Consider the following 14,989-nt stretch of genomic DNA (forward strand, 5'->3'; position numbering starts at 1 on the left):
CAAGAATGTTTTTTAGAACAGTTATTTAAAAAAGATCAAGGCAACCACTCTTAAATATTTTTGGGTAAAAGATGAAATATCAGAAATTATACAACATGATTTAAACTTTATGAGGTTGGAAGAAAAAAGACCTTAAATCTGAGGAAGAATTTAAGAGAGTTGATAGACTAGAATATCTAAGTTGTTTAAAAAAAAGTTCTAGAAATTACCTCCCCAGTGGATTTTTTAAAAACTTGATTATGGAGCATGATGTACATTCAGAAAAGCATACAGTTTATTAAATATACAACTTGATGGTTTAATACGAATTGAATATACCCACGTAACCATCCCCAGATCAGAAAATGAAATATTACCAGCAACCCCGAAGGTTCGCCTTAGGTACTTTCCCAGTTATAGCCTCTATTTTCTTTTCCCCAGAAGTAGCCACTCCATGTTTTGGGTACTTTTATAAAGTCCAACAAATTTATTGTATAGCAATAGCTTAACTTTATAGCTTTATTTTATTCTTCAGTTTTATCTATCACTTAGTAACTTGGCAAGGGACCTCTCTTTACCTTGACTTTTAGGTTGGTATATTAGAGAAATTTAGCAAAATCATTTTGGGGGATTCAATTAAGTAGGGGTATGTCAAGCTTCTTAGGTTCTATGTAATGGAAATTTGTTGTTACTGCTACTGTTAGTAAATAAATTATTATATTGATATCTGCAGTTACTGTAACAGGTCAGGTTCATTGAGGACCAAATTCTTTTGTGTGTGTTCATTTTTGAATAATAAAGCATGGTTTTTCTCTCTAGTGGAAGTATTAATAGTTTAATCATATACAACAACCACTTACTAAGAGTTACTTCATTAGGTACAGGGACATGCCCATAAGATATAGTTTAATTTTCTAGAAGCTCATTCTGTTTTAATAAAAGGCCAGATTGTTAATATTTTAGGATTTGTGGGCCATATGGTCTCTTGCAATTACTCAGCTCTGTCATTGCAGCATGGAAGCAGCATGGACAACACATAAATGAATGAGCATGGCTGCATTCCAGTCAAACTTTGCATATGGAACTGAAATTTGAATTTCATATAATTTTAATGTATCATAAAGTATTATTCCTCTTTCAGTTTTTTTCAACTATTTAAAAATCACGAGAATATTCTTGGCTCACAGGTTGTAAAAATTGGATCAGGGGCCAGATTTGGCTGTAATTTTCTAACCCCCTTGTGAGAAACAGGACATATAAACCAATAATTGTAGAAGAGCATAGTAAGTACAAAAACTTCCTATGTCTGTGATGCAGTGCTGGGACAAAACAGGATATTGATCACCTGGCTTGAGGGAGTAGGGAGGCCTTCACATTCAAGCAATTTATGGCATATAAACAGCTTGTTCTCTTTTTCTTTTTCTTCCATTAACATATGATAATGTAATGATAGAATAATCATATTGGAGAAAAACTTTTATTAAACAGTGCAAGTTTTGCTCTCTTCAGTTTCTGGGCCTGTTGATTTTAAAGTCAATATTGAGCCTAAGGTTACACATGCACATATATACTTGTGTATACACGTACATGCACATGTTACTAAAACAACTGGATAGTGTGAGGTTGTATGCCTAAAGGGACAGTAAATCCACAGGAATTAGAATAGTAAGGAATTGGTTAGAGTTTAACAGTATCGACTCTACAAATGCCCCATGCTGAAGTGTCACTTTTTTTTGTTGTTGGTTTGCTTGCTCGTTTTCCAGAAAGTTTCCCTGTCTTACCACCATTCTTTGAGATGGGATGGAGATTTTGGTACTAATTCCAGACTAAAACTGGTTACAGTTTTTATTAACTTCTGTAACATCTTGTACATTTTCTTTTGTGGCATCCATCATGGTATTTTTTAATGTCTATTTTCCCATTCTCAGCTGTGAGCTCCATGGCAACATGGTTCATGTCTGCTTTAGTTACTGCTCTTCATAGTAGGTTTTAATAAACTTTTGTTGGATCATTATACTATGAGATTTTATTGGTCATTCATTTCTCAATAGGATGATCTCTTCTGATGGTTCTGTGTGCTATGTTAGGACTGCACTGATTTCCAGTAGTTTGAGAAGTAGAGTAAAACACAACCACGTTAAGCATTAGGGTTAAGATTGTATTGAATACTTCTTATAAACTTTTTGTTTTGTATATTTAACACACACACATAAAAGGAGTATTTAGTGGCTTTGAATTTGTCTTTGGATAAATGTCTAGAATGGCTTTTTTCAAACTTGTTTCTTCGCAGCGGAAGCAGTGGAGGGAGTGGAAGCCGAGAAAACAGTGGAAGCAGCAGTATTGGCATTCCGATCGCCGTGCCCACACCGTCACCGCCCACTGTTGGACCAGGTGTGTTGCATGTTGACCTGTTTTAATATGTGCTGGAATTCATGAGCTTTATTATGAAAGTCTGAAACAGTTACATTAGATAAAATTTACTTAGGAAATTTATGTGATTGTTGCTAGAAGAAATGCTAACAACAAATTTAAGAACATTTTTAGGGAGACTTTCACAGAGACTTTAGGATTTTGCTAGCTCTTTTTTCTTACATACAAATATCCAAAGCATATTATATAACATTATTAAATAGTTTTTTGGCCATTTTGCTCTGGAAATACTTGCCTTGGGCACTAGTCAGGAATGCTTTTTCCTATTTCAAGAGCAAACCAGTATTGTGATACTTGAAAGGATGAATGTCTTTAATGTGAATTATATACCAGTGAGTTTTTTGTTGTTGTTACTGTTTTTTAATACCAGTGAGTTGACGTCGCTTTGTAGGCTGTTGTCTCAACTCTGGAGGTAGCTTGTTCTGTGACTTTGCTGTATTTACATATAATATTCCATACATATTTTAATAAAATGCTATGAATATAAAATGGGATTAAAATTGGAAAAGTGTTTTACTCTTTAGATTATAGAAAAATTTAAGAAATCATTGCAGAACATTAAATTAGTCCCTTGATTTTTTTAGTAAATGAAATGAATATAGTGTTAAAAAATACATATTTAGTAATCAAACTGTTAGGAAAAATTCTTAGCTTCTCAAGGAGGTTGTTGAAAAAGGAGAAAAAGCTGCTTATAAAAATGGCGTATTTTACAGTTAATGCAGGTATGAACTCAATGTCCTTTTTACCTAGTAAAATGAATTCATATTCAGTTGGACATGCTTTACATATGGGTGTCTTTTTTTTTTTTCCTTTCCAAAACTTTGTATTTTCTTACTGTTTCAGAATGTTTAGTTTTCTTTCTTGTCCTCTGACCTGAATTATAAACTATTTTATTAGAAAACATTTCTGTCCCTCCTCCTTCTGGAGCTCCACCAGCACCACCTCTTCCACCACTTCTCCCTGTGAACACTGTGATAGGTGAGATTGCATAACCACTGGAGTGATTTAACTTACTGTTCGTAATTCATAATAAACTCCTCTGTTAGACTGCTAGCTTTTATAGTTGTTAGGTTGTAGGTGGTAATACAAAGGTTAAAGTGTTAATCTAATTTACACTAATTTCTTCTGGTGAAAGGCCTCTGAGGTTACACAGTTAAATATAAAATCACATTCTCTGAAATGTGAAATGTTTTTATGCTTAATTTGTAACCAATTTAATATGGTTTGTATTTGTTGCTTGTTTTGATTTTTTTTTAAGGAAAATTATAGCAGTGATTGTTCAAAAAGATATTTTAAAATAAGTAATGTAATATTTTTTTACGTGAAACTTCATTTGGAACTCCCTCGTGTATACAGTCAAAGGATTGGGGTGAAGATGGGGGACAGGAGGAATTTAGATGGAAAAGAAAATGAGGTGTGGTTGTGGGGTGCTCCTGAGGCTTTCCTGTGGATCACAGTATGAAAAACTCTGATATAGCTCAGTACTTTTGGCATCTGGGATGCCAAGAAGTTTTTTTTTTTCTTAATCAGTTACATTTAAATTGTTCCTAAATCGGAGGTGACTGGATTGAACATATTAGGAATTCAAAATACACACATAGGATGAAACCATTCAGCCTAGAAATATACAAGAGCAATAATCCAGATAGAAATGGATAATGAAATGTTTCAAATGACAGCTGAGTTTCAGTTTGGGTGAAATATAGCTGTCTAGCCACATCTTTTCAAAACATTGAAAAAGGGGCAAATGGAGATAATAAAAAGAAGACCCTAATAATAAAAATTATTGCCAGAAAGTCCCATGTGAAAAAAAAGTCCCCAACCTAGTTAATAATCAGGAAGATGAAAATTAAAATCACAGTGAGAAACTATTTTATATCCACCTTATAGGTAGAAATGTAGAAGTTTACTAGTACCCAGTGTTGATGAGGGTATATAATAACAGGAAAGTACACTGCTAATGGGAGTTTATTAGTTGATACACTTACTTTGGAAAGTAATTTGTTGTTACCTAGTCAGGTTGAACAGGTTTCTACCTTAGATTTAATATTATTTCTAGATATCTGCCCTAGAGTACTGGTTCTCAGAATCTGGCTACAGGTCCCTGGGAGGATGCTAAGATCCTTTTATGGAGTTTTTGGGGTCAGAACTATATTCCTAATAATAAGACCTGTTTGCCTTTTTCATTCTCATGTACAAGTATACAGTGGAAGTTTCCAGAGGGCTGTATGACTTATGATAGAATCATTGCTGTGACAGCTAACAGAATGTTTATTTGTATTTTGTATATTCATGTGCTTTAAAGATGTCAGTTTAAATTTCTGTTATAGTAATTACCTGTTGCTATAACCCACCTCTGCAAAAGCTTTTTGAGGTTCTCTAATTTTATTTTTATTTTTTCAGTGCTCGCTTCGGCAGCACATATACTAAAATTATTTTTATTTTTTCAGTTTCAATCATTTATTTTTCAAATATTCATAAATGTAAGGTTCTCCACACGCAATCAGCCCCATCCAGATACACTGAAAACAAAGAAAATATTGTTTTCCATAGAAAGTAAAATAGAAAGTTGCACAGGATGAGACATTACATTTCACTAATTATGATTTCTGCATAAGGTGAATCTACAAAATCACCACATGAGTATTATTACTTAAATATTGGGCTGTCAATCACCATGCATTTTTTCAACTATGAAGAATACTTCTTTGGGATAACTGGAATAAATATGATGAGATTCTCTAATTTTAAAGAGCGGACACTAAAACCATAAAATTTGAAAACCACTGTCCTAGGGCAGTGGCTTTCATAGTGTGGTCCCCAGGCCAACTGCATTATCATCACAGGGGAACTAGTTAGAAATGTAAATTCTCAGATCCCATTTTAGACCACCTCACTCAGAAACTTTGAGGACTGGGACCCAGTAGTCTGTATTATAACAAGCCCTCAAGGTGAAATTCTGATCAGTGCTGAAGTTTGAGAACCAGTGTTGTAGAGAAACTCAGGAACCCATTTAGGAATGTTCACAGTAGTAGCATTATTAGCAGAAATCTGGATGCAGCCGAAATGTGTAATCACAGTATAGTGGATAAATTGTGGCATGCTCACATGCAAATAAAGCAACAAAAATGGATGATACAATATTGATATGCTTACCACCAGGAATGAATTTTTTTTTTTAAGATTTTATTTACTTATTTGTCAGAAAGAGAGAGAGACAGGACACAAGCAGAGGGAGCGGCAGGCAGAGGGAGAAGGATGCAGGACTCGATCCCGGTACCCTGGGATCATGACCTGAGCCAAAGGCAGACACTTAACCAACTGAGCCACCCAGGCGTCCCTCCAGGGGTGAATCTTAAATAAACAAAACAAAACAAAAAGAGCAAGCCAGCAGCATGCATAATAACTCCATTATAAAAGTTTATAAATTGTAACTTATCTGTGTGTTCTGTATTGTTTGAGGTTATATATATCTGTGATTTAAAAGAAAGAAAAGAAAGAATGTTTAACACCTTTTGGGTTTTGGGATCTAGAAGGTACAAACAGGAAGCTTTGGTGATACTGTTTCGTGGAGTTGGGTATTTATCTTATTTTTCTTTAAATCATATACAAAATAAATATGTAAATTAATATATAACCATTACATATATTGTATACATATTAGTGTATATATAACTATATGTATATATAATATTTCTGTATATAATGTAATTATATAAATCATATACCCATTGGTATTATGATTTATTACATAATAAAACATTAAAGTAAATTCTGAAATAGGCACAGTTTGGAAATGCTGAATGGTTGGTTTTCAGTTTTAGATCACCAAGGAAAATAACTTGGATTTCATATACTTTTTATGTAAGTCAGAGAAGTATAAAAAATCATTTTACAGAGATCTCCATTAAAAAGTTAAAGGTTTACCTCTTAGCTCTATGGAAACCCTAGCTTTCCAAAATTTCTTATTCATGAAGGCTCTTGAATAGAGTATTATTTTTAAAATGTGTTTCTATTTAGAAAATGAGCATGGCGATGATTCAAATAATTAGTGACTGCCTATGGCTTGGGAGCTCCAAAATGTTAAGTTTATTAGCACTTTTTAAAATGAACAACCTCTGCTGTATGGTTTTATGTAATAACTTGTATGACCTCTAGGAGAGGTGAAATTACACAACTGAATGAAAATAAACTCATTTTACTTAGTCTGGTTAGATGTTTGGGTGGGGCAAAGAGGCTAACAATCCTGAAGTTACCTTTGGAAAGTATGGTTAACTTTAGAGGCTTTTAACTTTATTAATCTTTTAAATATTAAACTTTTGAAATGTTGGTAAAGATGTTGAATAAAATTTTAAGAACTGTTAGTACTTTAGTCATTCTAGATATGCATGATAATAATAAAAGATTGTTTTGGGTGTAAGATGGAAAAAAACCCTCCAAGTATGGAGAAAGGTAATGGATCTTCTACATAAAGCTACTTTAAAATTGGAAAATTATTTCACAAAGTCTCAAATTATTTACAGTTTTGTTAGTTACAAAAACTTAAGTGAAAGGGGAAGTATGTTATTCTTAAAAGTTTGGGGGTAACAAATCCGATACTATATGTAAGTACTTTGAAACTAGAAATTGTGCTTCTCATAAAAATGATTCTGCTATCATACGTATTTGATTATAACTGCTAACACAATAAACATTCACATAAATACAGAAGTATATGTGGAAAATATGCTAGCCTGTTTACATTTTATAATTTAACCTGTGTTCCTGAAGATTTGGCAATGGAAAAGGAAGTTTGTAATCAATACATTCACATCTGAAAACTGATGCGTTCCATTTCATATTACCTTTTGGTACTTATTTTGTTGGGGAGACATAGTTCACATGTAAAACCTATGTATTCTAAAATGATACAGAAAAAAATTACATATAATATTAGCGAAATACCATTTGGGATTCTGCTAAATTAAAAGGTCTAAGAATGTTAATTATTTTACTTTTGCAGCTTTCCACACAGTATCTGTTTTTCCTTTTGTTTGTAACTTCAGAGAGCTATTTGTGTTTTACCTTCACTTTTCTCTTTATTTTATGCTGTGGGCTTTAAAAAGCAATGGGTATTTCTTACTGAGAGTCCCCCTCTCTTTGTTCTGCCATCGGAGGTCACATGTTGCTCAAGTTCTTTGTTGGTTGCTTTTGACTAATGCTTTTCCGCAGCCCCGGGCTCAGCTCCTGGTTCCCAGTATGGCACAATGACCAGGCAGATTTCTCGACACAACTCTACCACTTCCTCGACATCTTCTGGTGGATACAGACGAACTCCCTCTGTGACTGCTCCATTTTCTGCTCAGCCTCATGTTAATGGAGGTCCACTTTATTCTCAGAATTCAAGTAAGCTTGTGCTTTGCCAGGCGTACAGCAACAGTGGAGTTCCTTTTGAAGGAAATTATTTGAAGCTGTTGTTCTTGCCAGTGATAGACAACAATTGAAACCATGCTATTTCATGTTTATTTTTGCTTTAGGAAGTCAGTCCTTGAATCCTGCCATTTTAAGAATTACTGCTTATCACAAAAATAATTGCTTAACACTTTCAAAAAAAAATGTACACGTACTGAGTATACTTACTAAAATTTAACTAATGGTTTAATATGATATTTTTATTACTATATGTAGAACTAGAAAAGAAAAATACTGAAATTAAGCTGAGTTTATTTTTGGCATGTTTGAGACACTTCAGTAGCAGTGAAAATAAGAACATTGTGAAAATTTTTCTTTAATACAGTGAAATTGCTGGCTATCACTTTTAAGCTTGTTAATCTGTACTGAAATGAGTTCAGAACCATTAAAAACATTTGTGATGCCTGCTTATTCTGTCTCTAATCACTGTAACAGTGGGGAGGATTTTCTTCTGATTTCTTTCTCTTTATGTCAAATTGCACATCTCAACACTAACTGCAATCAGTGTTTTTAAAGGCTTTAAGATATTTAAAGATAAGAAAATAGTTAAAATGGCAGGGAGTACGAATTGCTTAGAGTAATCATTAATTTCACTTTCCATGTTAAGATGTTTAATTCACAAAGGAAAAAAAAATCTGACATGAGCCTGTTGTGCAGTATTTATTATTGACTTCAAGAGGCGAACACTGGGTATAGACTAGAACACACTTTCCCATGTGGCACTTGTAACTACTTTCTAGAGGTGCATGTTGTATTAGTAAAAAACACTGACTACTCCCTGTTTCCCTAAGAAGTTGGTTTTAAGTTTATTTATAACGTGTGTTCTGAACATGTATTTTACAGCAGAGCTAGAGGAAAGTTCTTTTATTTATTTCCAATGTAAATTTTAGAGTTCAAGATTGTGTTGTAGCAAAAAACTCCTGAGAATTGAAAAACACTTTAGCAAAAATGTCAAAATTTACAGATAATCCCCAAATTTATACAGTCCTTTTCCAGACTAAAATTTCCAGGCTGCCTACCAAGAAACTTTACCCGTTAGAATTTTATCTCACATTTTCCCTGATTTCCTTTTGGTAATGAAAGGTAACTAGAGTCTGAATATTCCATGGATTATCTGATTATTAGCCTTAGTAGTTTCATGATTTAATTTTTTTTCCATAATATGTTGTGTTTTTAGATCCCATCTTTATGTTCTTTATTTTTCTTTGATTCACTTAGATACTTGGTTCACTCTGCAAATAGGGTTTTTGGTGACACTTCACCTAATATATGTTTGTGTAGTTGTATTTTAACAGTGCTCGGTGGGTTACTTATTCTCAAATAAAACCTTTTCATTACTAAGTGACTATATCTTTTAGATATTATAAGGGAAATTTGGACTCAAATTTTAAAAATATGATGTGTCAAAATAACTCTCCATCAATCTGAGTTACTGTTGGTGTTGTAGTAATAGTGGTGGTAGTGGTCATTGCTGTAGTAGTAGTAGGATGTAAATGTTTTTAGTGTTTTGATGTGCATATTTCCCCTTCTGTCCAAACGTGGTGGTAATGACTAGTATCTTCATAGCATAGCTTTTCTTTTTCTGTCTTACTAACCAGCATGTCTGGTTACTAAGGGTTGTTTCTAAACAAAATTTTTAGGCTTGTGGGAGGTTTGTTTTGTTTTTAAATCAAAACTGTAACATTTTATCTAAGAGCCTTCTATATCCAAAGTCTCAGAATCAGTGAGGACCAGTTACATAGTGAATTGAATGTTAATTTTAGCTATACAATGAATATTAATGTAATTATATTGCTTTGGTAAGTTATTGCTGCTTTGAATACTGAACCTCTTTCAAATTTTTATGCTTACCAACAAAATTTATACATTGGGTTAATTGAAACAACCTTTTGGTTAAATGATCCTTGGGAACCAATAACTTGTTTTTCTCTGTCAATTTAGTGTCACGTTTTGGTGACTGCTAGTAAACTGAATTTTGCGAGTCAGTCCTATTGACTTTTTCTAAGCAACCTTTGGCAGTTACTGTCTTGTTAAAAATGAGACAGTGGTAAACTTAGGAATGTTTACTTCTAGTTTGCTACAGTTTTTAATACATTTGTTGCCCACGTGAGCATTTGATACCAATTTCCTATAAATTATGTCCTCTCCAGAAGGAAGTTGGAATGTTTACAGCTACTCAGTGATTTGTTAGAAATTACTTTAGTGCAGATAATTGCATATTTTAACCTGTTATGAGATCAGGTTTCCTATTTCAGAACAGTGATAAAATGAAGGAGGTCACTTGTGAAATACTTATCCTATGAAACTCAATGAACAATTAACATGGTATGTGGAACACTGTTATTCCCTAGTTAATTTAGGAGGGATATCTTTACAAATAAAATTGTTACCTTAGAAAATAATAACGACCTTGTTTTACAGTAACAAGGTTTTTCCTGGAGAGCTGTGTATAAATTTAGATAGAAGAACTGTTTTTAAAGGAAACCTGTGATTGATAGTGTCTTTATATATGGAATAAACAGCTATTCCATAACATATTTATTTGGGTTCTAATTTACAACATTATCTAACTTACCACATTATCTATTTACAACATTATGTTACAACATTATCTAGACATACCTGTTAGGTTATAGTGATATGGCAAAGACACAATATCCTGGAAATAAAGACACAATATCTGGAAATATCGCTGTTACTCGTTTTTTTAAAAGTCTTTCCTTAGAATTTGAAAATTCATTGCATGAAAATGAGTGTGATGGTAAGCTTAAATCTTCCCCTAACAGTATAACATTAGGATTAACTTAAATGTATTTTTAAAAATTAACCAGTTGGCTAAGCAACAACTCAGTTTAGGTTGACTGGTGGGAAATGAAGAAGGTTCTGCAGGTTTTTGTTTTGTTTTTTGTTTTGTTTTGTTTCATTTGCAAACTGTTCTTTGCCGTACTTATGTTTGTGGTCCTTGTAACTGACTTCTGCTTTTTGTTTGTTTCCTTTTCTTTCCTTTTTCTGTTTTACTTCCCCCATACTGTGTTGTTGCTGCCAGTATCTATTGCTCCACCCCCTCCCCCTATGCCTCAGTTGACTCCACAGATACCTCTCACAGGCTTCGTGGCCAGGGTGCAGGAAAACAGTAAGTTCGGAAAAACTGAGCTGTCAAAGAGTAGAGGCTGTCTCCTTATAGCATGCATGGCTGATGAGTCATCATTTTCTTACTTTTATTGAGAAGCTAATCTTATCTTGAAAATAGGTGCAGCTATGTTTTTGAAACTGAAGAGCACGGTCTTCAGTTTTTTTCTCTTGTGTGCATGATTACTGACCCATATAAATTCAAAACTGCAACTTAGTTATGTTATTTACATGATCTAAAACATGAAATCTGATCTTTGCAGATTCCTAAGGAAAGTGTAATGAAACAAAATTCAAATTGTACGGAAACTACCAGCTTCTAATAGTTATTAGGAGAATTAGAAAACATTTTGTATTCTGTTACCAACAAATTCATGAGCATATAGAGTATGAGATTAAATTTATTATGCATTGGGGGCAGGTTTTTTTTTTTCCCCCTTTTAGTTACATAAAAATTTTAGTGAAAGCTTTGTAGAAGCCTCAGATTTTTTTTTTTAAGATTTTATTTATTTATTTGACAGAGACACAGTGAGAGGGGGAACACAGAGAGAGGGAGAAGCAGGCTTCCCGCCGAGCAGGGAGCCCGATGTGGGGCTCGATCCCAGGACCCTGGGATCATGACCTGAGCTGAAGGCAGATGCTTAATGACTGAGCCACCCAGGCGCCCCGAAGCCTCAGATTTTTACACAGAAATAATTTTGAACCTATATAAAGATTTGTTGTTAGGATAAGAATGAATCTGCAAGAATAAGTAATTTCCATCCAGGTTATCCATGCGAGAGTGATAATGGCAAGCCCTCTTCGTGTTTTGGCTACACGCAGGCCCATGAGAAATATTTCTGAATACATATATCTGTCCGCTTTTAGGTCTTCTCTCAGGGAGGTCAGGTTAATGATTTTTGGAAATTCTTTTAATATATGGATTTGATTAGGATAGAGTAGTTTATATTGCTGCCTAATTATCTTGAGGTTCCAGAAGATGTATAATCCTAACTACACGATCAGAGTGAATGTTACTTGACAAAATAAAAAAATACCACCATTACTGGATTACACTAGGCCAAAATAGCTGTTGAGGTTGAGATGGTAAGGTGGTCTAGTAGTGATTTACTTCATTTGGGATCATTGCCATGCAAATAAATTTTAGAATGGTTTGAACAAATGTGTAACCCACATGATTACCCCATCTTCCAGGAGATTACAGTGTGGGAAATTCCATTGTTCGGCTTTTGCTGACTCTGTTGTGTAATTCTCCACATTTCCTCCCTTCCTCCAGTCAAATAATTGTTTATTCAGTGTTATGTGCTAGGCTCTGGGAAGAGTACAAATAATCTAAGACAAAGTTTGTACCTTTAAGAAACATGTATGATTGAATGGGCTTTTTATAAAATGTAGTTCCAAAATGTTGAAATTTCTGAGTGTAAACTGTCCTTATTGTTAACATTTGTTTGAAAACTCCCAGTATGTTTAAACTTATAAAAAAATGTGAATCTTATTTTTTTAAGAAGACGTGAATAAGGGTAAATTGCTAGTCCTTAATGCTGTAAGAGTTTAAAAATTTTGAGCTGCTTTACAGACAAAAAGGGGGAGGAAATATTTTAAGATAGCCATAATAAACATCCATTTAGTGGGGCCAAAGCATATTGACTAGCATTTTGGTAACTTTTTTTTTTTTTTTAAAGATTTTATTTATTTATTAGAGGGAGAGTGAGCACACGCACACCAGCTGAAGGAGAGGCAGAAGGAGAGGGAGAAGCAGGACCCCCCCCCCCCCCCCCGCCGGAGGAAGGCTCTATCCCAGGACCCTGAGATCATGACCTGAGCCCAAGGCAGAAGCTTAACTGACAGCCACTCAGGCACCCCAGCTTTTTTTTTTTTTTTGATAGAAACTCAGTATTAATGGGCATGCATGTTTTTTGCTAAGGAGGACCATGGTACTTAATATTTTATTTTAGTTCTTTTCCCCACACTTATGAACTGGAATCAGTTATTCTACTTGTGCTGCAGAATGTGCAGCTTTATTTAGGATCTGTTTTCTTTGAAAGCATGTTAGGAAGATTGATTATAAACTATCAGTATCTTACATGTTTTATGGAGTACGAATTTTCTGTTCTTCTCTTAAATATGCAGTTTCCTGTGGCACTCAAAATTGGTGATAATAAATGCCTGTAGCAGTTAACCTACTAAATGTGCTTCAGTTTAAGACATGAGCCCCTAAAAAAGTCCATGTGTTTACATCTGTGTATGATTAACATCAGGAAGCATTTTTGAACTAATTATGTGTGGTGCTAGACAAAGGATTATGCATAGAGAATTAGATTGACCAGACTTCTGCCCTTGTGTATATATGATTTGGAGATAAGCCAGTGTAGATTCACAGCAGTGGGACATGAAGACAATTGAGTGAAAACATGAAATTGGTAAGTTACGTATAAGTCAAATGCAATTTAGGGATTCAGGCAAACACATAACTTATCATTAAGCCAAATTAAGGATATGAGCTGTGGCTCTTAGATGTTAGGATGGATTCATACCCATTTTCTTCTCCTCTCAATAATATTAGCTTTATGGAGAAAGGGGCAGAAAGGATCCAAGCATTGGATGGAAAAATAAATTGTAGACCTGCTTGATAGCCTTCAGAATGAGCATCACTACACAGGATTTATTTTCTCATAGTCTTTCTCGTCCCCTGACAGGATCAAATAAAAATCACAGAATTGAAGTGGTTATGGAAGTAGGGCTATTATCCACAGATGTTCTAAGTCTGGATCCCTTGGTTATGTTCTCAGCACGTTATTCCGAATAGGGTGGAGTAAACTTTAAAACCTGTACTACAAATAGATTATGACTGCATGCTTTGATTACATAAATAGCCCCAGAAATTGGCATTTGAGTTAGTATGTTGGTATTCTGAATTTCTCCCCTGCGGATATTATAGAATTCTTTGTATCAGTTTTTGTCAAAACATTTTCACATCTTTAACTTTCAAAGAAATTTGTGAATCAGAAATTCAAATTAAGAATTAGTTGTGTGTTCTAGCTTTGAATTCCTTAATATTGGGAGCACTTGTTACCTGGTATCATAATAGTTCAGGGAGCATAGTTCTAGCCTGACATTTTCTCATTTCACTGTTCGATTATTTAAATCACACACATACATGTAACCACACCCATCTACAACTTGAGGTATGAGTCATTATTGTTTTGCATGATATAAGTTCCTTTTTGTTTGTTTTTAATTACATCTTTCTGCAACACTTTATTTTAAAAATCTTTATTGTGGATGTATTCTTAGAAAATTGGATCTTTAGAATCGAGTCTTTCCCCCGTCCCATACTTAAGTTTTACTAGCAATAATGCAAAAATTCTTAGCTTGTTTTCTGTATTTAAAAAGTTGATTATGAATTATAGACATTTCTGAAAATATTCAATGAGATTTTGTATTAGCTTGGAATTATTTTCTAATTTAATTTCTTATTAAAATTTAAATAAAAGAATAGAAAACCTACACATAGAAGCATACCTGATACTGCCAACTTTTTTCTCGATTAAAACAGATAAAAATAAATATCCACCCACTGGAGGCTTATTTCTGGGGAACTAAAGGATAACTAAAAGCTAAAATCGGGGACCTGAATGTGCATAGTGAATAGGTTATCAAACCTTAAATGTAACAGTATAACATAACATTTACAGTAGTCCAAATAATGAGAAATGTGACATAAGGCTTATTTAAGGAGGTACGCTTACTAAAAGGTGACATTTGTTCTGGTCCGAGCCTTGGAGTAAGGAAACTTTTTTACTCCTGTAATCCTTATAAAAAGAGACATTGTGTCCTAACTTCCTGCATTCATTAATTTGTAGCACTTCCTAATACTCTCATTTTTAGCTTATTTTATTATTGCACAATTATTATTAAGAGTAGTAGAAGCTCTAACACACCAAGCTTTTATTTCTAATCATTGCATGTTTTATTATAGTGCATGCTATATACAAATTAG

The 14,989-nt window shown here is 33.8% G+C and overlaps 2 protein-coding genes across 11 annotated transcripts in view; one reads left to right on the forward strand and one right to left on the reverse strand.

Moving 5' to 3' along the window:
- ABI1 (abl interactor 1) overlaps positions 1-14,989 on the forward strand; it is a 128,710-nt gene that overhangs the window by 107,732 nt on the left and 5,989 nt on the right. For 3 of the 10 annotated variants that reach the window (XM_027592306.1, XM_027592302.1, XM_027592303.2), the window contains 3 exons: positions 2,270-2,370; positions 7,621-7,794; positions 10,907-10,993. In XM_027592306.1, the coding sequence (XP_027448107.1) occupies positions 2,270-2,370; positions 7,621-7,794; positions 10,907-10,993 (362 nt within the window). Of the gene's footprint in view, positions 1-2,269; positions 2,371-3,306; positions 3,388-7,620; positions 7,795-10,906; positions 10,994-14,989 lie in introns of all 10 variants that reach the window. The other 7 variants (XM_027592305.1, XM_035729098.1, XM_027592304.2 and 4 more) reach the window with 4 other exon arrangements.
- The window catches only part of PDSS1 (decaprenyl diphosphate synthase subunit 1), a 57,577-nt gene continuing 50,315 nt past the window's right edge, over positions 7,728-14,989 (reverse strand). Inside the window, exon 11 of the mRNA XM_027592299.2 lies at positions 7,728-7,836. Within this exon, the coding sequence (XP_027448100.1) occupies positions 7,762-7,836 (75 nt within the window). The 3' untranslated portion in view covers positions 7,728-7,761. The remainder of the gene's footprint in view (positions 7,837-14,989) is intronic.

This window comes from Zalophus californianus, chromosome 9 (genome assembly GCF_009762305.2).
Source record: "Zalophus californianus isolate mZalCal1 chromosome 9, mZalCal1.pri.v2, whole genome shotgun sequence".
NCBI classification, from domain to species: domain Eukaryota; kingdom Metazoa; phylum Chordata; class Mammalia; order Carnivora; family Otariidae; genus Zalophus; species Zalophus californianus.